The sequence below is a fragment of the Lolium perenne genome, unplaced genomic scaffold (genome assembly GCF_019359855.2).
Source record: "Lolium perenne isolate Kyuss_39 unplaced genomic scaffold, Kyuss_2.0 unplaced104, whole genome shotgun sequence".
NCBI lineage: Eukaryota > Viridiplantae > Streptophyta > Magnoliopsida > Poales > Poaceae > Lolium > Lolium perenne.
This window is the reverse complement of record NW_027249062.1, coordinates 7,124-31,838: the sequence shown is the minus strand read 5'-3', so window position 1 is coordinate 31,838 and position 24,715 is coordinate 7,124. Positions and strand designations below refer to the sequence as shown.

The window sequence follows — 24,715 nt, the reverse complement described above, 5'->3', positions numbered from 1 at the left end:
GTATAACATCTAAACTTTTTAATGATATATATTTTGTAGGATATATCTTGTGTTATGTTGGTTAAATTAGTAACATAGGGATATGTACAAGACCTGTAAACCGGGACGGAGGGAGTAGCGATGTGGTATAACCGAGGAGTGCGCTTGTGGATATGTGCATGTGCGATTGTAATATTGAATCAAATAGACCTATCTGAAAATAACGCAAGAAAAAATAGTAAATAATTTTTTAATTTAAAAATGGCACTCCTTTGAATGTTCAGTTCTTTCATAAATTTGACCAAATTTCAACTTAGAACAAAACTTGTAGGAAGTCACAATTTGAATTTTGACTCCGTAGTCATCGATCATGTCTTTCTAGAAAGTTAATGTAATTGTTAAGTTTGAGAAAAATAAGATGAATATAGTAAAGTTCTTGCAATGTTACAAGGAGTAAAATGTGGAATAATGAGGTAATTGTCAAATATCAAGCCTGGCTGACGGGAAAACTGAATTTAAAGATAAATTAAAACAACAACAACAACAACAAGAAAATTACTAAAAAAATCTTTTGTTTGAAAACTTTTCTTTTGAAGTCGAAGACGAAGGGAGAACCAACCTGTGGTTGGATGGTTTGGTGTCTCATTAAAAGCGGAATGTTCTTCAGTTGGAGGTGATGTTCCATCGACACTGAGGCGATCATGGTGATTTCGTCAATCTCAAGATCCATCGGATTAATTTCTTGGATTCGGTTCCTCAGAGGTGCTCATAGGGGTAGGGTGTGCATGCTTTCACGAATTCCTAGAGATGAATGTATGTACGTATTTGTATTTATGAGCGATCGTCTAAATCTATATTAAGTTTCGCAAAAAAAAAGACGAAGACGAAGAGACCTAGAGAAAAAAAATCAATAATTTCTTCTGAAAACGTCGTTCCACAGCCACGTAAACGTCAACATAGGCGCGCACGCACGTTCGTTCGCACCAACGAGCGGCGGGCCCCACCACGCACCAGCAGGCACCGAACCACAAAACAAAGCTCGTCCGGGCGCCGCTCGATCGCTTCCCTTCCCCACCACTTCTTCCCCGGCGAACTCGCCGCCGCCTGCGCCTCCTCCACGGCGCCGTGCGATCGTCTCCATGCCGCCGACCCGCACCTTGCCCTTCCCCTCATAATTCGGCGCACGCCGGCACGCGGCGATGGCGCCCCTCGTCCCCATCGCCCTCCTCTGCATCGCCCTCTGCGTCGCGTCGTCGGCGGCGGAGTGCGGTCGGAACACGACCCTGGAGGGCTACACTGCGGACCTGCGCATGTCGCAGCACCAGCTCCGCGGCCGCGTGGCCGTGCTGGACGGCTGCTCCTTCCGCGTCTCCTCCCTCGACCTCCTCGCGGGTTCAGCCTCGGCGCGGTGGTGGCGCGCGGACGGCGCCGACCTCGATTCCCTCTCCCGCGGCGCGCCCGCCTCCGACGACCCGCTCAACCGCACCTTTGCCTCCGAGTCCCTCGTCTTCCGCCTCCTCCCGGGCCTCTCCTGGCCGCTCGTCCCCGTCCTCGCCGCCTTCGACCCGCTCACCTCCTCCCTCTTCGGCTTCGTCCGCCTCCCCGCCAACGCCACCTCCAACTCCTCCGACGCCTCCTCCGATTCCGCGTCCCAGGCGCCAACCATGTTCGACTCCTGCGCCCAGCTCTCGCCGCGGTTCCGCGTGCGGTGGACGCTCCGCGAGGCGGAGAACGCCATCGACGTGGGCCTCGAGGCGGCCGTCGGCTCCGAGTACTACATGGCGTTCGGCTGGGCGGATCCCGGCGCCAAGCCCAACGCCACCATGATCGGCGCCGACGTGGCCGTCGCGGGGTTCACCGAGGAGGGCCTCCCGTTCGCCGAGGACTACTTCGTCACCAGGTCCAGCGAGTGCCTGCTCCGCGCCGACGGCACGGCGGAGGGCGTCTGCCCGGACACCTTCTACGGCCGCCGCAACGGCACCGGCGACGCGGACTCGGTCAACAACACGCGCCTCGTCTACGGCCACCGCCGCGACGGCGTCTCCTTCGTGCGCTTCTCGCGCCCGCTCGCGTCGCCCGACAAGAGGTACGACGTGGCGGTGGACGCCGCCAAGAGCATGACGGTGATCTGGGCCATCGGGCTGCTCCGGCCGCCGGACTCGCTGAGCCCGTACTACCTGCCGCTGAACCACGGCGCGCCGGCGGGCACCGCGTACGGCCACCTCGCGCTCAACCTGTCCGCGTCGCCGTCGGCGAGCGAGGTGTGCCACGGGCCACTGGACGCCGAGGACAAGGAGGACCAGGGCCGGATCACGGCGGAGCGGCAGACGCCGCTGGTCGTCACGGCCGGCCCGGCCATGCACTACCCCAACCCGCCCAATCCCACCAAGGTGCTTTACATCAACAAGAAGGAGGCGCCCCTGCTCAAGGTGGAGCGCGGCGTGCCGGTCACCTTCTCCGTCGAGGCCGGCCACGACGTTCCGCTCTACATCACGTCCGACGCCGTGGGCGGGAACGCCACGGCACGGAACACCTCCGAGGTCATCTACGCCGGCAGTGAGAAGTCAGAGGGCGTGCCGGCGACGCCGACGGAGCTCGTCTGGCTGCCAGACCGGAACACGCCGGACTTCGTGTACTACCAGTCCCTGTATGATCCCAAGATGGGGTGGAAAATTCAGGTGGTTGATGGAGGCCTCAGTGACATGTACAACAACAGCGTGCTGCTGGACGATCAGCAGGTGACCTTCTTCTGGACTATGTCCGGCGACTCCATCAACATCGCCGCCCGGGGCGAGAAGAAGAGCGGGTACCTCGCCATCGGCTTCGGCAGCGCAATGGTGAACAGCTACGCCTATGTTGGATGGATCGACGCCAATGGCACCGGACATGTCAACTCGTACTGGATCGACGGGAAGGACGGCATGAGCGTGCACGAGACGCACGAGAACCTCACCTACAAGAGGTGCCGGTCGGAGAATGGCGCCATTATATTCGAGTTCACCCGTCCATTGGCGACTTCCTGCAGTGGAAGGGTGGAGTGCAAGAACATCATCGATCCCACGACTCCTCTCAAGGTCATCTGGGCAATGGGTTCCCAGTGGTCATCTGGCCGATTGAGCGTCAAGAACATGCACTCTGTCACCAGCAACCGTCCTGTTCGGATCCTCTTGCTGAGCGGGTTGGCCGAGGCGGTGGAGGATTTGCGCCCGGTGCTCGCTGTTCATGGATTTATGATGTTTGTGGCTTGGGGAATGCTGCTTCCCGGAGGAATCGTGGCGGCGCGGTACCTGAAACATGCCAAAGGGGAACTTTGGTTCCAGGCTCATACATACCTTCAGTACTCAGGCCTGTCTGTCATGTTCTTGGGCGTTCTGTTTGCAGTTGCCGAGCTCCGGGGCTTCTCTTTCAAATCGACACACGCTAAGATCGGCGCGGTGGCATTTACATTCACTTGTATGCAGCCGATCAATGCTTATCTTCGGCCACATAGAGCAGAGAATGCAGAGATTCTGTCAAGAAACAGAGTGATCTGGGAATATCTGCATATCTTTACCGGGAGGACTGCTTTGGTAGCCGGTGTCACGGCGCTCTTCACCGGTTTGCAGCATCTTGGGCACCGGTACGGCAGCAAGACGATCAAGGGGCTTACATGTGGATTGGTTGTATGGGTTGTCAGTGGTGTGTTGGTAGTGGCTTACCTTGAGTACATGAAGGTCAAGCGAAGAAGAGATGGCGCCGATGGCCTCTCGCACAAATTTGTTCTGGGCAACGCTGAGGAAGACGATTCGGTTGATCTTCTGCATTCCGACAGGTTTGACAGTAAAATGGACTCTGGATCACCTGGATCGATGGAAGTGCAGCTTCAGCCACTGAAAGGATGAGCATACCTTTTTTTTTCTTATAATGGATTTTAGTTCAGATTCTGTATAGACAGAACAAAGTGGAGATATACTGCATTTAAGGGTAGAAGGATTTTACTTTTAAGTACTCTACTGATGCAAGGAATTGGAGGGGTTCCTCTTTGGCTGCAAAGGAGGTATTATCATGCCACCGGTGTAGAATAGGTGCTCTGTTTCATCTTGTTTGAGGATAGGTCATATTGGTTTTCTTAGTCTTCTAACTTAGTGACTGGTATGTATATCTGTACATTTTTGGTATATATACTTGAAATATAATATTATTCCTTCTTAATTGTCGAAATCATGAAGCATTTGTTGTTATACCCAGTAAATCTTAACATTGCTTTCTGACTCTTTTCCATTTTATGATTCAGTGTGATACATCCTGAACTCATGTGTTTGGTAGTTTGGCACCAACAAGAACTGGCCCAATGTTAGGCTGATTCCACCCTGAAATACCTGCCTACTAGCTGATGTGATAAACTGAACACCTTAGGCCAAATTACCATAAATACATTAGGTTAAGCGCACTCATTGCCTTTTGTTGTCCTGACATGCATATCTGTTACAAGGTAGCTGTCTATTTGCCTTGCAATTGCAGCTAACATGCTTTGCCACACTTCAGTTTGTTGACCCTGGGGATTGTCCATCACGATGATGAGTTGGATCTCCTCTTCTCCAAACAAAACAAATCAGGTACCATTATTTCCTTTCGCTTCTGTAGTTCTCTTCTTATATTTCATTCAGTTATATGGACATCAAACTGCGTGCTAAGTCTATCGTTTACTAGTTAGGGACTTCCAGTTTCCTATTCAGACCTGGATCTTTTGGTAGTTGGCTTACCACCTTGTTGGAAAGGCCTCATTAGGTGTTGCCAGGTAAAAGGAAAAATAAATTAACAAGCACCAATGTTTCTTTACAATGTCCCTTTTGTTAGATACTTCTACCAACCAACTATCCCAATAGACCGTCGGGAGCTGCGCCGACACCTCATGCCTATTTCCCTGCAGAGAGAGTCCCAGCGACACCGCACGTTGGTTGCGACATGGTGAGAGAACCCTTCTTATTTGCATGTTGGTATCCTCCAATCTCTCACCTAAACATTGCGAATATCGTAATACTAATGAATAATAATAACATGGTGGAGATTAACTAATCATACTGATTGGTTGCTAGCCTCCTAGCTTATTGGCATGCAACCAGTTGGCAACTGAAAGCTGTTGGGGATATATATAGAAGCCTTTGTCCCTGCAATAATAAATGGTAGTACACACATATAAGCATGAGCACATAGGAGCTCCCATGGAGCATGACAGGGTCCAAACTGTGTGAGTGGGTCACAAAACTGTTCTCCAGAAACACAAAGACCTTCATGGTCAGTTATAAGAAAATAGTCACCACTCATCACAACTTTGCAGCATAGGTACCATCCTCTCTTACTGATACCCTTTTGCTTTCATCCAGTTCATGTTTCATTCCATGATTTGTCCGCCCAAAAAAAAAAATCCACCCTACCCAACACGGCCTGGGTTATGAATTATGATCCAGCTCTGGGGCTTCTGCTTCAAATTCACACACGCTAAGATTGGTACGGTGGCATTTAAATTCACCTGTATGCAGCCGATAAATGCTGTATCTTCGACCACACATATCAGAAAATGAAGAGATTCTGTCAAGAAACAGAGTGATCTGGGAATATCTTCATATCTACACCGGGAGGACTGCTTTAGTAGCCGGTGCCATGACACTCTTCACCGGTTCGCAGCATCTTTGGCACCAGTACAGCAGCAAGACGATCAAGGGGCTTACGTGTGGAATTGTTGTGTGGGTTGTCAGTGGTTTGCTGGTAGTGGCTTACCTTGAGTACATGAAGGTTAAGGGAAGAAGAGATGGCACCGATGGCCTCTCGCACATATTCGTGCTTGGCAACACCAAGGAAGACGATTCGGTTGATTCTCTGCAGTTCGATGGGTTTGGCTGTAAAATGAACTCTAGTTCACCTGGATCGATGGAAGTGCAACTTGAGCCACTCAAAGGATGAACGTACCTTTTTTCCACATAAAGGATTTTAGTTCAAATTCTTTATAGATATAACAAAGTGGAAATATAAATGTCTAGGTAGAACTTTCTTAATTAAGGTTCTCTACTGATACAAGGAGGTGGAGGAACTCTTCTTTGGCTTCAAAGGAGGTATTATCGTGCCACTGGTGTAGAATAGGTGCTCTTTCTCATCTCTTGTTTGAGCTCAAGTCGTATTCTTTTTCTTAATCTTCTAACATAGTAACAGGTCTGTATATATCTGTACAATTTTGGTAAATAAACCTGAAAAGAAGATTATTCCTTCCTTCTTAAATGTCCAATCATGAAGCATTTGTTTTGATACCCGGTCAATCTTAAAAAATGGTCCTTGAGACCATGATATATACTATTGTAAATATACATGCGGCATTATTTTCAGATCAAAGTTCTATTTTTTTTATTATATGTTCTACTTCTAGCCCATTTCAGTTTTAAGATTCAGTATGATATATGCTGAACTTATATGCATTTGGTAGTTTGGCACCAGCAAGAACTGGCCCAATGTTTGGCCTGAAATGCATGCCTACTCAAGTGATGTGATAAACTGATAACATGTTATGCCAAATTACCATAAATGCATACTAACTTCAGGTTAAGCGCACAAACCGCGTTTCACTGTCCTGGCATGCAGATCTGTTACTAGGTAGCTGTCTACTTGCCTTGCAATTGCATAAGTTCAATTTGTTGACAATGGGGATTGTCCATTACGATGATGTGTTGGATCTCCTATGCCCTTATTATATATTTTGAGTGATGTGGACATCAAATTGCATGTTAGGTCTATTATTTTGCTAGTTAGGTACTCCCAGTTTCTTTTTCAGATCTAGATCTTTTAGTAGTTGGCTCACCACCGTGTTGTGAAAGCAGCATCAGACGTGGCCATACAAAGGGAGAAAAATAAGCAGCACCGTTGCCACACATCTGTCCCTTTGTCCTTTAATTGGCCTTCAGAGAAAAGGGCAGTTAATCTAGTTTTGTTCAGGTTGACTATTCTGTAGATTACTCACTCTGACATCAATTTCGCTAGTAGAAGAAGGTCCTGTAAAGGTATTTGTAATTTGAACAAAGCAACCACACTGTTGAATTATTTTGGGACTTTCTATTTCCCTTAAGAAATTAATGGAAAGGGGATTAATCCAGTTGGGGAAAAATCACACTAAAAGACAAACTAATATGCTAGGCCATTACAGAGTGTGCATCTCCGATACATCAATGTTCAAACTACATGTTAGCCTGATGTGTCTTTGTTCAGGGTAACTTCACCTGTCTCGGTGTCAGTGTAAGGCGGAACATAGATCTCTCTCCGAGTGCGGCGCATCAACTTCACGAGTGGCCAACGACCACCTTTTGCTCGTACGGTGTTGATAAGCAGACATGTCTACCACATCTTGCACCTCCAAATCTCCTCTGAACATATGGCTTGCTCATTTGAAGCCACATTGACACCTCCTGCCCAATTTGGTCCCAGGGATAGACCTGGTTGTGTCAGGATGAGAGAAGCCTTCATACTAGCCTATTGGTATCCTCCAATCTCTCACCTAAACATTGAAAATATCATACTATCATAGTACGGAAATTATCATACTATCATGAGAGAAGCCTTCATATTATTATTATTTTGCGAATAAGCTAGCAAGCTAGCAACCAATCTTCTGCTAAGTTATCTTCCATCGTGTTATTTTTTCGCATGCAACTAAATAGCAAATGAAATCTGTTTGGGATATATATAGAAGCCTTTAAGTGGCACACACATATAAGCGCGAGCACATCGGAGCTCCAGATGCGTATGGGCATGACAGAGTCCAAACTGTGTGAGTGGGTCACAAAACTGTTCTCCAGAAAGATGAAGACCGGCAGCGTCAGTTATGAGAAACTAGTCACGGCTCATTACAACTTTGCAGCATAGGTACATTCCTCTCTTATTGATTCCCCTTTGCTTTCACCCATTTTATGTTTCATTCAAAAAGTAGACAGCGGATAAGCATGGCCAAACATATGCACAATGCAGTACGGAAATAACTGATCTCATTCTGAAATGTCCTAAACAGTTGAAATATCTTACATGAATATATCGTATGATGCACGGTACAAGCTAGATATCCGCACAAGTCGAAAGGAACAATGTTGTTATACTGTGATCACTACAGGAATGGGAGGCTATGCCGAGGGCCAGGCTATACGCCGACGGCCAAAAGTCGGGGCTGTCGGCGTATGGCCCGGCCAGGCCAGCCTGCTCTTTCAACACTCGGCGAAACGTGGCCGTCGGCGTAGCGACCTCTACGCCGAGGGCAGCCCTCGGCATATCTTTGGCCCTAGGCGTAGACAGGGCTACGCCGACGGCCACCCTCGGCGTAGGCTATTTTTCAAATTTGTCTAATTTTGTAAAAATCATAACTAATTCATATGATGTCAGAAAAATGCGTATGAGGTATCAAAATGTTCAGAAAAACATCCTCTATCCGTTTATGTCAAAATCATGCATATTTGAATCATGTAGAATAACATCTTAACATAGAAACAATTCAATCACTTTCTTATATGTTCTCAGGTTCCCGTTTTAGCTAGATGGCAATTTAAACGAAGTCAGAAAATCTCGCGGAGCCGCATGGCATCATTTTATGTGTCCTAGTAACCACTCCAAAAGATGGAATTGGGATACGACAATTATTTTGGAAAACCCTTCACGAACAGGGCTATCAAGTCCGGATTTCTATGGCTTTTAGGGCAATGAGTAGGAAACGGTCCGTGACACCGCATAGTTTGTCGGAACGAGACCATATTTGGCACGTGCGTGGTCCCTGGGATGGGAAGCAATGCCCCAGGAGCGCATTTCCAATCCGACCCATGGGCGATGGTTTTTTCATTTTCGTGGTGCCAAAACAGGTTTTTTTTGTGAAGGAACTACATGGGGCGCATTTTAGTATTGCGCGAGACCTCTGCGTAGTGGTAGGACACCGCCTTCGCACCCCATATCACATGCCATATGTGCGCGCTAGCTATCTGGGAATCCATGCGGCTTCCTGCGGTGTCCCGCCGAATCCGCTGAAAAGTGATCGGATTTGAACTAGGGCTACACTTTCCGTCGCTCAATAAATTCCGCAAAAATTGTTTTTAGGTCTATGACATATCAGTTTATGTGCTAATTTTTGTCCGTTTAGCGCGATGGTAAACGGGTGCACCAGCGCGCCCGATACGGCCATACCGCATCTCCGTGGGGGTCCTTTTGGCCAAATGACAATTTAAACAAAGTCAGAAAATCCCGCGGAGCCACATGGCGTCATTTTATGTGTCCTAGTAACCACTCCAAAAGTCGGAATTAGGATACGGCAATTATTTTGGAAAACCCTTCACAAACAGGGCTATCACGTCCGGAGTTCTATGGCTTTTACGGAAATGAGTAGGAAACGGCCCGTAACACCGCATAGTTTGTCGGAACGAGGCCATATTTGGCACGTGCGTGGTCCCTGGGATGGGAAGCAAGGCCCCGGGAGCGGATTTCCAATCCGACCCATGGGCGATGCTTTTTTCATTTTCGGGGAGCCAAAACGGGTTTTTTTTGTGAAGGAACTACCTAAGGCGCATTTTAGTATTGCGCGAGACCTCTGCGTAGTGGTAGGACACCGCCTTCGCACCACATATCACATGCCATATGTGCGCGATAGCTATCTGGGAATCCATGCGGCTTCCTGCGGTGTCCCGCCGAATCCGTTGGAAAGTGACCGGATTTGAACTAGGGCTACACTTTCCGTCGCTCAATAAATTCCGCAAAAAATGTTTTTAGGTCTATGACATATCAATTTATGTGCCAATTTTTGTCCGTTTAGCGCGATGGTAAACGGGTGCACCAGCGCGCCCGGTACGGACATACCGCATCTCCGTGGGGGCCCGTTTTGGCCAAATGACAATTTAAACAAAGTCAGAAAATCCCGCGGAGCCGCATGGCGTCATTTTATGTGTTCTAGTAACCACTCCAAAAGTCGGAATTAGGATACGGCAATTATTTTGGAAAACCCTTCACAAACAGGGTTATCACGTCCGGAGTTCTATGGCTTTTAGGGCAAATGAGTAGAAAACGGCCCGTGACACCGCATAGTTTGTCGGAACGAGGCCATATTTGGCATGTGCGTGGTCCCTGGGATGGGAAGCAAGGCCCCGGGAGCGGATTTCCAATCCGACCGATGGGCGATGGTTTTTTCATTTTTGGGGTGCCAAAACGGGTTTATTTTGTGAAGCAGCTACATGGGGTGCATTTTAGTATTGCGCGAGACCTCCGCGTAGTGGTAGGACACCGCCTTCGCATCACATATCACATGCCATATGTGCGCGCTAGCTATCTGGGAATCCATGCGGCTTCCTGCGGTGTCCCGCCGAATCCGCTGGAAACTGACCGGATTTGAACTAGGGGTACACTTTCCGTCGCTCAATAAATTCCGCAAAAAATGTTTTTATGTCTATAACACATCACTTTATGTGCTAATTTTTGTCCGTTAAGCGTGTTGGCGAACGGTGCACCAGCCCGCCCGATACGGCCATTTCGCATCTCGCGAGGGGGCTGTTTTGGCCACATGGCAAATTGGGCGTCATATTTGGATTCCTCTAATTTTTAGGTTCAAATGATGATATGTATGTTATATTTAGATTCCTCTCATTTTTCTGATCGATTTAGACATATTATTTGTGGAATTTTGATTTTCCGATTTAAAGATATTAATTATTCAATATTAAATAGAAAAAATACCAAAAAATAAAATCATTTTATTTTATTTGAATTCAATATTATTATTACTTATATATATTCATTGTTGTCTACTTAAGTAATTGTTTGGGATTCAAAAATAAAGAAGTGTGCATCACGGTTCAAGGGTTAATAGGGTTGATATGCTATTATTATCAGCAAGAGGTGTCAATTCTATAATGGAAGCTCATCCGAATGGAACTAAAAAGTTAAGCGTCTTTGAGAAATTTGGAGTAGTGTGAGGATGGGTGACCGACTGGGAAGTTTAACCATGATTGTAATTTGACATAAGATTAAGTGTAGTTAGAGTTAAAAGTGTATTGGGTGAAAGATAAACAAGTAAAAAAAAGAAAAAAAGAAAAAAAAATTGTGTAAAAGAAATTAAAATTTTAAAAATTTTAAAAGTCTATGCCTAGGGTTTTGCCGTCGGCATATAGCAAAAAATATTTTTTTTTTGAAATTTTTTTTTTTGAATTTTTTTGGAAACGGGAAATTTGAATTTTTTAAAAGTCTATGCCGAGGGTTTTGCCGTCGGCGTAGCGTGCTACGCCGAGGGCCGGGCTACGCCGACGGCGATAGTGCCTTTGCCGAGGGACTTACACGCCGAGGAGCTATGCCGAGGGCGGCCCTCGGCATAGCCTACGCCGAGGGCCAAAGCATGCTACGCCGAGGGTTCCCGGCCCTCGGCATATAGCCCCATTCCTGTAGTGGATCCAAATTCATATATAAAGAGAGGCTAACTTCTAACAAGTGAAGCGAGACCCGTCGCCGGTAGGCTTGAGCCTAGTCGTGGCGGCTTGAGTTAGGTGTCATCCCCAGGCGAGGGGATGTGCCGCACCCCGCGAGTGCTTCTGGGTGTTCTCGGAGCTAGAGGTGGAAGAGGAAGGAGATCTCACATAATTATTGGGGGAGGACCTCGAGGCCAGATCTAGCAGTTCATGGTCCTCCCAGGGCGGTCAGAGCAACCCTAGCAGTTCATGGTCCTCCCAGGGCGGTCAGAGCAACCATCCGGGCATGTTGGCACCAAGGAGAACTAAGAGCATCTCCAACCGCGTCCCCCAAAGCATCCCCCAAACCGCGCCGGATTGAGCGTTTGGGGGACATATTTTGTTTGTGTCGCCTTTGGGGGACGTCGCTCCCCAGCCGCGTCCCCCAAACGCCTCCCCCAAACATTTAAAATACTTTTTGGCTTTTTTATTTCAATTTCCACAAACTAATACATAATTTGGAATCGTGGTTTACACAAAAACACAGTTAGGCACATGGTTTTCCACAAACTAATACATAGTTTGAACCGTCGTGGACACAAATATAAAATTTTGCAAAGAAACTAAACCTAACTAGGCCGTGCATCGAAGGTTTCCTGTGTTCGCTGCTAAGAAAGAACACTCGAGGGCACACCCAGTCACCTAAACTGGAAAATCCAGCGGGAGGATGGTGCCCTTGTTGGTTCTACCGATGAGGCGAATAGGCAGAAACCTCCGTGCACGTGTTCGCTGCGAAGAAACAACACTCAGTCGTCCTCCTCGTCGGTGTTGTCGCCGTGGTAGTCCCGGCGGCACCGCATCTCGTCGAAGACCTTGACGCTCATGTCCATGTCGCCGAAGTAGGAGAACAGGAGGATGAAGCCGGCTTCGAGGCTGTGGTGCCGCGCGAACTTCTCCTAGCCGATGTTGAGGTACATCTTGCCGCGCGCGTCGTAGATCACGTCGACGATCCACCGGTAGTAGCCGCACGCAGCCTCCCGCAGATGCATCGTGCTCGGGCGGTCGTCGCCGGCGACGTAGTCGGCGAAGGAGTCCGGCAGCCTCTGGATGCCGCGCGGGTCGCCCTTGAGGACGAGGATGAACTCGAACCGCACGTCCGGCTCCACGTCCATCTCCGACGATGAAGCCGACGGCGTGGAAGGCGACAGCGAGCGTTCAGCTCTGTCGCGGCCACGACCACGGCCGCGAGGTCGGCCTCCGCCTCTACCAGACATAGCGTCGAGTCTTGTTGAGATGGTGGCGGCTAGGGTTTGGGAGAGAGGCGCTAGGGTTTGTGTGTGAGAGGGACGATGAGAGGCGGCCCTTTTATAGGCCGGAGGGAGGCGGAGGAGCGGTGGCGCTCATTAACGCCGGCACGCAGAGCTAGGCGCGACGGGACGCGCCGCTGCGTCGCTGCGGGAACTGCACCGTCGCTGCATCGCTGCGGGAACTGCACCGCCAATAACTTCCGTCGCGAGGTAGGCGACGGTTAGGTTAAAAATTTACTGTGCCGCTGACGAGTCGGCCCCGCCACTCCCCGGTGCGTCCCCTGTGGGACGGGGACGGGCTCGGGGCGCCGGACACCGTATCGGGGCGTGCCGAACAAAAATGGCCTTTGGTGGACGCGGCTGGAACGGTTTTTTGGTCCGGCGTGCCCCAAATCCCTTTGGGGACGCTTTGGGAGACGCGGCTGGAGATGCTCTAACGCCGAGAAGCGGGTTGGCCGCCAAACCAGTTGACGCCGAAGTGTAGTAGATTGGGGACCGGTCACACATGCCTACTTGTTTCCACTGCCATATCATGCATGCATTGCGTTGATCTCTCGTAAAAGAACAGTCGGTGAGTTTTATCAAACTAACACCGTAAAACCCGGATGCATGTTCATATGCGTTTTAATTACTTTAAAGTGAACTAGATACATATACCATAATAAATGAATCTACGCACTAAAAATAAACTAGATACAAACCAAACTAGATGAATCTGAAAATACTAAAACATACGAACAAAGGGAGTATATACGTAGTGGGTTTAATGAAACAAGCAAAGCAATAAGATGATCAGCCTTTGGAACAAGCCAGCAGAAAGAAGCATGGACCGAGACAGCCAACAATTGTCTCATGGGGCATCAGGCAAACACACTCTAGTCTGTATCTGTACACGATAGTTGGACGAATATAGCATAGGTAAATCATACCACGAGTAACGAGTGGTGCCACACATTTTCATCTCCAAGCCTCCCAGGACCCAGGCTGCTAGCGGCAGATACACCACGGTTTTTAATCCTATCTGTCGATTTAACATCCCAAAAGAGAGAGCTACAAGCCTACAACTGAATTGTCAAGACGTGGCCCCAGACGCCATGTTCGCTACAACACTCCACACAGACAGCTCGTGCACTAGCTTTTAAACAGTAGGCCGCTCTGCCTTAAATTAATAAGGCCGTTACCGGCAGATACATGGTGCATTACAAAGCTTACACAACTTACAAGTCTCAGAAAAACAAGCAAACGAAAGTTAAGAAAGAAGCTCCGCTTGAAACGACGAGGCCAACATCCGGAATACCGACACAGGGGAGGAGGGACCATAGGAGGCACCATCAACGGAAGTAATCCTCACATCGCTTCGAGATGAACAAAATCCACCCGCTCACTGTCTCTGACTCCGAAGAGGGATCCCATCCCTCTCGCTCAGGATCACAGAGCGCCACACCGTCGAGAATCAGAGAGGTTCCACCAAGAACACTCCAGAGCAGAGTTGAGGTACATTGAAGAGATCAAGATCAGCTGCTGCTTCATACAACTCACCACAAGCGCCTCCAACCCACACCACCGCCACCAAGAACACGCAAGCCGATGAACGAAGACGCACTAGGAAGATCGGCAAACAGGAAGCAACAACCACCACATGACCGGAGTTCGACAAGCAACCTGCTGCCCGACGTATCACCGCAGATGAAGCATCGCCAAGAACCAACACCGACGAGCGGGAACTCGCCAACCATCCCAGCAGCCCCGGATAGTGCCTTCAGGAAGGGGAACAACGCCATGACGCCGCCACCGCCCACTCACGGGTTAGGGTTTTCACCCATAGCAGGGGTTGGGTGGGGGGACATGGGACCTCAATGTAGCCTCAAAGGAGGGAACCAGTGCCAATGGCGTCGACAACGTCGTGGCCACCGCCAGCCAGGGGTTTCCCCCGGTCTCAATCACCCCACCACCATTCACCCGGCCAAATCGCAGATCCGGTCAGGGAACGATAGCTTCACAGGTCGGGGTCAGAGATCTCCCAGATCTAACACCGCATGCCGACAGAGAGGCCAGCACGCCCCACCATCCGCTCTCTGCAAACCGCTGCCCGCATGGCCGAGGACGCATGCCAGCACTCATGGCCGCTGCTCGCCGCAAGCCGATGCTGTCGCCACCACCCGGGGCCGCCCCTCCGGCATCCAAAAGTCCCAACCTTGGGCACCATCCGCGGCACCTCCGCGCTGCTAGAGGCCACATCCAGACCTTCATCCCGGAGCCACCCGCCGCCACGAGGGGAAGGGATGGTCGCTGGGTACCGGCCCGGGGAGAGACGCAGAAGGGTACGAAGAAGTCGTTGAGCAGCATCCTCAGGCACGACGAGCTCGACACGGCAGCCACCCTCCATGCGACCGAGCTGAGATGCCAAGGGCCAAGGCCAGGAGCCTAGGGTCAAATCCCAGATGCCCCCTTCACCGACGCCGTGGCCTTTGGCTAGCAGCGCCTTCGGGGAAGACGGGGAGGGGGTGAGGAGAAGGGCGTGGTGGGCTAGGGTTTGCCCCCTCGGTCGCCTGGAGGAGATGACCCGAGGGGAGCGAAGGGGAAACGCTCATGCGCTATCTACATAACACCAGACACACATCCCCTCGCATTACATGCTCACACCCATACATCTACTCAAGTTCTCCGGAAATTGGTTCCATGTGCATGATCGTGAAGATGATCGGGTAGAGGACGTGGGCCATTAACGATGTCCTACTTCGTGTCCGTCCGGGGTACGGCTCCATACGTTGGTGGCACATGTTCAAGCCGGAGGAGTGTGATGTGGTGAACTGGCTCGTCGCTTTCTTCAGTGTCTCCATCTTCACCTTCGAGTTCACGTCCTGCATCATAGCACTGCAGGTGAACTGTCGTGTTTCCGCCGAGGTTCAGGTTGGCGTCCTCCTATTTATCCTCATTGTGGATGGGTGTCCCAGTGATTGTTCCGATAAAGGCAGAACATCGACTCGTGAGCCAATTGCAGGGTCTCGACTTCGTGGAGCGACCTTCTTGCTTTAGGCATGCCTCATCGACGAGCACATATGTTCACCAACATGCTGAGTGTCTGTCAAACAGCGAGGTGCTGAACACATCGCTGTATTGGAAGTCTCAACAATACATTGCAAATCTAGGTCCAGGTCACCTCACGCCTATGGTGTCGAAGAGGAAGGGAGGACGACATCATTCATTGGTTGTGCCCTAGTGGAAGAAGCCTACCAGCTGGAATTTTGGTTCCCTCCAATTTCTCACCTCAGCATTTGCAAATATACTACTGCAAACGAATAATAACAAGGAGGAGAATAACCGAGGACAAAGATTGGGTGCTAGCTAGCTGGCTTGATATGCAATCAGGTAGCAAATGAAATTAGACTGGGGTATATATAGAAGCTTTGGTCGTAACTGCAAGAGTGAATGGTAATACACATATAAGAATGAGCATGTAGGAACTTAAGGTGCATAGAGCATGATAAAGTATAAACTGCGTCAGTACATCACAATCACCACAAATGCCAACATGATCAGCATGTGTATCACCCTATCTATGCATGCTCATGTTTCAAATGAAAGCAGAGACATCAGATAAAGCATGCATAGCTAGATACACAATGCATGAGAACAAAATAACAAAACAATTGAATATCTGACATGAAAATTGTATGATATACATGGTACAAGCTTGACAATATGAGATGATCCGACACAAATTGAAAGCATAACTTTCTAATAAAATAGGTTTTTATGAATGTCTCCCTAGTATTCTCCAATATTATGGCATTGCCACCGCGAATCCGTGGATGGATGCCACTAACTTTTGCAAACACATTGTTTCTATGCCACTAGATGGATGTGACGATGGTAACCGTTTGGTCCGGCTAACTTGCCGTTGGTTTGACTAGTTTTCTTACATATGGGTCCCACCTCGCTTCGACGTCGTCAATTTTATCCTTACAAGCGGGCCCCACCCATCAACAGAAAGACGGCTTGTGTACAAGGCTCCAGGATTCAAGGCCCATTTTTTGTGCCATTTCACGTTTTTTTTAGTGTGTCCACTATGCTGACTTTTATTGTTTCTAGAATTAAGGGGGTGCAGCTCTTTGGAGCAGGGTGGGTGCCAAGCATTTGGGTTCACTAATGCCTCGACAGCTCTCAGCTTTGTTAGAAATCTAAACTTCTTCTTAACGAATGGGCCAAAAAAACAATACCCCGCCTTAGGCAACACTAGCAATGCTGGTCACCAACCTCTGTATTTCATTCACCTTGTCCACCAATGAAAAACTTGGGTCAGGCCGTACAACCAGCAAAGACTGCAGCTCCTGTGCGTTCACGGCTGGGAACTTGAGGAATTCAAATTCGTTTTGATCCCTTCGGGAATTTGCGGATAACCATATCATCTTGACGTGCGATCTCAAGCATTCAACTTGACTAACATCCTGCCAGAACTTGGCATGCTTCCCACACTGTGTTCCATGGCAGACGACTGCAAATTCGTGCCACTGAATGAGTGGACTTGCATATGGGTCGATCGATATATAATTATATATTGATGGAATACTTCAACGTAGATGAAAAGGCAGCCGTACTTTGACTACATTATCACCAATCTACAGACCGTGAATTGTAGATGTACAAATTTCGCCTGATGTGAAGCATAGCTCCAGAGGTGCAGACACCTTTCCATGTTCTAGATGTAGATACACAACCGTCAGCTATCTGTGATGGGCAGCAGCTCCTTATCAGCAGCAGCAAATATGTTGTCGAAGTCGAAGGTGAAGAAGGGCGAGACAGAGGTCCTTGGGTTCTCCCGGACTTGCTAAACTGTCGAAGTGTTCGCGTAGATTTTCTTCAAGTTCGGGCAGCTACACTACGCACGCACTTACAGCTAAATCGATCACATAACAAACACCTACATGATGGTGAGCAGTGCGACGCCATGAACCGGCTGTCGTGACCACCTTGACACTACCTTTCTTCACATTCCAGTTCATGCTACACAAGCACATATTCCAGCTTAAACTATCGTGCTGTCCGGCGAGGATCCTGCTGGGCCTGATGATTTGTGCCCATGCATGTTAGGTGTAATACGGCACACCAATCGGACTGCATGGCACCAACTTCGAGCGACCACCTTGCTCTAGGACGTACAAGAAGCATACCCTCACCGCCCAAAACTTTCCTGTCCATCGAGGCACTTGGACGACAGGTTTGCTGCATCGAGAGCCTCGCTAACACTTTGCATCAGTAGGTTCAGGCCACCCGATGTCTACTGTGTCCTAGAGGAACGAGCGGGTACACCTTGCGCTTGTTGTGCCCTAGTAGGAGAAGCATACCAGCTAGCATTTTGGTTTACTCCAATTTCTCACAATGGACATATGCTAGTACAAATGAATATTGACATAGTGGAGAATAACGAAACACGGAGATTTATTGCTAGTTAGCTATGCAACCCTCACATCGAATAAAAGTACGTAGTCGGGAATATATATGTGTTTTCATCCCTGCAACAGGTAATGGTAATATACACATATAACAATGAGCATCGCATGAACTTGTGGTGCATAGAGCGTGATAAAACTGCATGAGTACATCACAAAAGTTGTCCTCCACAAAAACCAGCATGACCCGAGCAATTAGTCATCATAATGTTGCGGCATTGTGTGTCACCCTTTCATTTAGTTCGTGTTTATCTTGGGAATATGTGCCCTAGATGTGTTCACATTCATGTGTATTCATAAGTACGTCCTTGTATCAACATTTATGTATGGCATCGAATAGGTGATTCGGTTGTGGAATAACTTCTTTATACTATTACGTCCTTAGTCAGAAAGGTTGAGTTGTATATTCAACCTAAACTCACCGGATGCTTCTTTATGGTTGCCCATGTAATATTTTGTAGCTAAATTCTACTAGTGTCCTTTGTGCTTGCAGGTTTTTTTTTCTGGAATACACCCTAAAAGGTGTATCGTATATTATAGCAAAAGGGCAAAGAGGCAAGTTTACAACGCCGATCAGATCATGAAATATATAATTCATGGCTCGTTGGTACGTTGCACCAGCATTCTTCAACCCAAAGGTCATGACCACATACTCAAACAAGCCTACTGCCCCTGGTACTCTGAATGCGGTCTTGTGTATATCTTCCGGAGCCATGAAGATCTGGTTATAACCGGCGTTGCCATCCATGAAGCTCAACACCTTGTGGCCGGCAGCTGCATTTATCAACGTTTCTGCCACAGGCATTGGATATTCGTCCTTTGGAGTGGCTCTGTTAAGATCTCGGAAATCGATGGCCACTCGCCATCGGCCGTCCTTCTTCTCCACAGGAACGATACTGGAGATCCACTCAGCATACCTGCATGGCCTGATGAACCCGGCGGCCAACATTTTCTCGATCTCTTTCTTGACTTCTTCCAGAATTTCGGCCCTCATTTGACGTGCTCGTTGTTGGAATGGCCGAAATCCTTTTTTGAGGGGGAGCCGATGTTCGATGATGCTCCTGTCCAACCCAGGCATCTCCGTGTAATCCCATGCAAAGCAATCTGGGTATTCCTTTAACAGAGCTATCATCTGTCTCCTGAGATGTGGATCCAACTTTTTACTGATAAAAGTCGGTCGCGGCTTATCCCCAGGACCGATGTCGACTTCCTCTAGCTCATCAGCCGATGTAAACCCATACCCTAGCTTTCCGTCCCCTGTGAGGTCGACGCCATATACTGGGAGAGCAGGTGGTACGGATAACCCAGGCCGATCGCTAGAATCGGCTTCCATCTTGATCATCACCAGGATCTTTCGGCAGTGTCGGGGCCGATCGCGCGGAGCAGCTTCTTCCTTATCTTCGCTATGAGAGCAGTTGCCCTCGCCTCTATCCTCATCAGGGGGGCGCCCTAGTTCTATCATGTTGATGTTGAACGAGTATCTTGGTTGGCACCTCCCAGGGTGAGTGTCGTTAACCCTGTCAACGGCGCACGACGGTGAATTAGGCACTTCTGGTGCCGCCAATGTGGATGGCGACGGTGGACGGGACTGAAGTGGCACTTTTCCTCGGTAGGTCCCGAGAGCTGGTTCTGGTAGAGAGCGCTGATTCTTCATGACCTCCTTGATCATTCGAACGGCGACATGCTCCAGAGTATTCACCAGACTCTCAGAATGGCGATGCAACGAGTGAGTCACCATGCCACTAATCTCCTGGCGCACGGCCCTGGTACGTTCTTCTGACGGGACAGATAGATCCACCCCATCGAGTGCGCCTTCCGGTGAGAACCCCTTCCACCTGACGCCATGTGAACGGGTTCTGTGGAAAGAGCCGATGAGGTCGGCCTCGAGGATGACCTTAATCTCGTCATACTTCTTCTTGAGCTCATCGGTCAGGTCCTCGTACGTGACTGGCGTGCCGTCCGCCATCTCAGATGTAGATGGCGATGTGGTCGATGTAGAAGCTTGTCCCACCGGGCGTGCCAGAATGTGTTGACGTCAGAAACCCACCGGCGGGCAGCGACGGGCAACACCGTAGAGCCGGGAACAACCTAGGGCTGCGGCTGGCCGAGGTCCCTCCGAGCGACGGCCCGCAAAGCCTTCTGGTCACACGTCCGATGCTGATTGCAAGGGCGTGCCACCTGACCTATACCTGGTCAGGAAGGTGATGGAGATGCCTCGCTTAGTTTCCTGCATGGCATACACGTAAACATTAAATACGAGCCTCGATCGGCTCTCAGGTTATCCTGTGAATCGGCTCAAGGAGCCGATCCACCCATGATTCGTACGGGGTGCACGAATATATGGTGGTCCTGCTTGATCAAGATAAAGCTAATTAGATCTACGACGATTTAGGGTTTTCACCGCATAATCGGAACATCCTACTCAGGATTGGGCCTCGCGGCCACGCACGGTGATCGTAAGTCGATCCTAGACAAGGCCTAAAAACCAACACGAGGTTGATCCCCGGAACATCCTGTCTAGGACTAACGAACGACACCCTACGTGCCGCTGGATCCTCCAGCCCCTTGTAAGGCCTAACTATTGCAGATATTAAACTAATCCTTGATGAACAAGGAGCAATCGTAACGGATCAGATCTACTAAATAACGATCAAGCGGGGTGCCGCCCCCACACCTGAGATAGGTGTGAGGGCGGCTAGATATGCAAGGGTTGCACTACGATAGCATGTTTACGCGAAGAACTATGCTAACCCTAACACATCTATGATAACTACGTTGCTCGCCATCAACAAGGCTTCAGTACGAGCAACGCATGAACAACGTGGAGCTTGTGCTGCCTAGATCGCAAGATGCGATCTAGGCAGCATGTTGCTTACCGGTAGAAACCCTCGAGATGAAGGAGTTGGCGATGCGCCGAGATTGATTTGGTTGGTTGAACATTGGTTGTTGTTTATTCCATAAACCCTAGATACATACTTATAGTCCAGGGGACTTTCTAATTCAGGCGTGCACCTAACCGTGCACGGGTAAAATTCTATCTTCTAATCTAAGATGCAATCTACCATAATTAAAGATACACGGGCAATCTAGCCCAAACTCTTCGTGCGAGGCCGCTTCAGAGATCTTCCACGTGTAGTCTTCCAAGCCCATCTCTCTTTCGGCCCACCTCCTGATTTAGCCAAAATCTGGTGATAACACATGTGTAGGATAACGTTGCATAGAAAACAAAAATTTTCCTATCGCGAACACGCAATCCAAGCCAAGATGCAATCTAGAAGACGGTAGCAACGAGGGGATGATCAAGACTAACCCTTGAAGAGATTCCAAAGCCTATAAGAGTAGGCTCTTATTGCTGCGGTAGACGATCACTTGCCGCTTGCAAAAGCGCGTAGAAGATCTTGATCACGATCGGTTCCGGCGCCACGAACGGGCAGCACCTCCGTACTCGGTCACACGTTCGGTTGTTGATGAAGACGACGTCCACCTCCCCGTTCCAGCGGGCAGCGGAAGTAGTAGCTCCTCTTGAATCCGACAGCACGACGGCGTGGTGTCGGTGGTGGTGGAGAAGTCCGGCGGAGCTTCGCTTAAGCGTGCGGGATATGGTGGAGGAGAGAGAGACCGCTAGGGTTTGGGGAGAGGGGCGCCGGCTAGGGCACCCTTGAGGGGTGCGGCCATGGTGGTGGCTTGAGTGGCCGGCCAGCCCCTCTCTCCCCCTCTTTATATAGGTGGAAGCCCCAAGGCTTAGGTCAAAGAGTCCGAATAAGACCCCAACCAAAACCTTCCAAGTGTCCAAACCTAGGGGGAGTGGGACTCCCCCCCTTTCCTTGGTGGGGTGGCCGGCCACCATGGTGGGGAGTCCACTTGGGACTCCTCCTCCCTTAGGTTGGCCGGCCAAGGTGGGCCACCTTCCATCCTTATTTCTTCCGGACTTTTCTAGAACCTTCTAGAACCTTCCGTAGAACCTTCCGGATCATTTTAATTCACATAAAATGACTTCCCATATATGAATCTTATTCTCCGGACCATTCCGGAACTCCTCGTGATGTCCGGGATCTCATCCGGGACTCAGAACAAATATTCGAACTCCATTCCATATTCAAGTACTACCATTTCAACATCCAACTTTAAGTGTGTCACCCTACGGTTCGTGAACTATGCGGACATGGTTGAGTACTCACTCTGACCAATAACCAATAGCGGGATCTGGAGATCCATAATGGCTCCCACATATTCAACGATGACTTTAGTGATCGAATGAACCATTCACATACAATACCAATTCCCTTTGTCACGCGATATTTTACTTGTCCGAGGTTTGATCTTCGGTATCACTCTATACCTTTGTTCAACCTCGTCTCCTGACAAGTACTCTTTACTCGTACCGTGGTATGTGGTCTCTTATGAACTTATTCATATGCTTGCAAGACATTAGACGACATTCCACCGAGAGGGCCCAGAGTATATCTATCCGTCATCGGGATGGACAAATCCCACTGTTGATCCATATGCCTCAACTCATACTTTCCGGATACTTAATCCCACCTTTATAACCACCCATTTACGCAGTGGTGTTTGGTGTAATCAAAGTACCTTTCCGGTATAAGTGATTTACATGATCTCATGGTCATAAGGACTAGGTAACTATGTATTGAAAGCTTATAGCAAATAACTTAATGACGAGATCTTATGCTACGCTTAATTGGGTGTGTCCATTACATCATTCATATAATGATATAACCTTGTTATTAATAACATCCAATGTTCATGATTATGAAACTAATCATCCATTTATCAACAAGCTAGTTTAAGAGGCATACTAGGGACTTCTTGTTGTCTACATATCACACATGTACTAATGTTTCGGTTAATACAATTATAGCATGATATATAAACATTTATCATAAACATAAAGATATAAATAATAACCACTTTATTATTGCCTCTAGGGCATATCTCCTTCAGTCTCCCACTTGCACTAGAGTCAATAATCTAGTTTACATTTGTAAATATATAACACCTTGGCCTTCCGGTGTTTTATCATGTATTGCTCACGGGAGAGGTTTTTAGTCAACGGATCTGACACGCTCAGAAACGTATGTATTTTGTAATTCATTTGCGTCTCAACGCATCACTCATTTCCAAATGAGTCGGCATTAAATATGTTTGATCTTCTGGTGGAACCTTAATTCCGCTGTCTGAAATATGTCACTAATATTGTCACACACAATATAGCTTCAAAATTCTGACTCTGTCGGAACTACACCAAGTTCTCAAAGAACCTCTTGACTTTAACATCCTTTGTTATTTGTCAAAACAATGACATATTCTGCCTTCTTTTGTAGAATCCGTCACAATATTTAGAACTATTCTAAATCTAGCATAGACAACTTCTAGCTCATTGTGCTACCTTTTAAAACAACACTTAGTCTAATTTGTGATTGAAATTTTATTTTCATATGTGACAGAACAAATATCGGTGCAACATCTTACAGCGATTTGTTTGTCATTTCTCCATACAAAACTATATATATATATTCTTGGTTCTTCTTAAGTACTTCAAGAATATTCTTACTGTTTTTCAATGATCATCTCATGAATCATTCTGGTATATGCTCATAACATTTTAGAGCACAAGATATCTGATTGTGTACATATTATTCGTGATCTAAAATCACTCATGTGTTTTTACTCATTGAGTGTCAGATACACTCAAGTCTTGTTAAAACTTTACATGACAAGAACATCTTCTTAATATTTCTATATTGAACTATTTCAATATCCATTCTATGTACTTTGACTTAAACTTATTTTGTGTTTCAATCTATCTTCATAGATTTTGACACTAAATATGTTTCAGTCCATATCCTTTCAATGAAGTTTAATTTTCAAATGAAACCTTTTAATCAAGTATATAATTACATCATTTATAACCAACTATATGTCATCTACATAAGTATTATAAATATGTCTCAGCGCTCCCACTTAATTTCTTGCAAATGCAAACCTCTTCATCGTCTTTGATGAAATCAAAAACTCTTTGACTATTTCATCTTGGTAAAGATTCCAACTCCGTGATACTTACTTCATCGAATTGAAGTTCGTATACCTATCTAGTATTCTACGGACTAGCAAAACAATTGGTTGTATCTTGTATACATACTTCTGTTAAGTAGTGTATTTTGCCATCCTACTATCATATCTCATAAAAGAAATATGTAGTGATTACTAGAATAATCCACATAGACTATAAGCATTGCTACGGAAGATCTAATCTTATCGTAGTCAATTCTTTGAACTTTGTCGTAAACAACTTTTCGACAAGTTGAGCTTCTTCAAGGATATTTCATCCAAGTCCATCAATTTCATAGATCCATTTACTTTCAAAAAGTATTCATCTATCTTGGATTTCATGGCGTATAGCCATTTTAACGGAGTCAGGGCCCATCATAACTTCTTTGTTTGTAGTTGGTTTATTATTGTTCAAAATAAATCCTTTGTCCACAAATCATTTATTTGATCACAAAGTAAACCATACCTACAAGGTTCAATATGTACTTCG

General features: G+C 47.8%; 1 protein-coding gene across 1 annotated transcript; it reads left to right on the top strand.

Moving 5' to 3' along the window:
- The first annotated feature begins 964 nt into the window (after positions 1-964).
- Positions 965-4,179, top strand: LOC127317574 (cytochrome b561, DM13 and DOMON domain-containing protein At5g54830). Its single transcript, XM_051348142.2, has one exon. The coding sequence runs from the start codon at positions 1,179-1,181 to the stop codon at positions 3,858-3,860; it is 2,682 nt and encodes an 893-aa protein (XP_051204102.1). The 5' UTR covers positions 965-1,178; the 3' UTR covers positions 3,861-4,179.
- The last annotated feature ends 20,536 nt before the right edge of the window (positions 4,180-24,715 follow it).

What these genes read in the sequence shown, in the direction of transcription:
- LOC127317574 (XM_051348142.2), top strand. Translation starts at nt 1,179, where the DNA reads ATGGCGCCCCTCGTCCCCATCGCCCTCCTCTGCATCGCCCTCTGCGTC.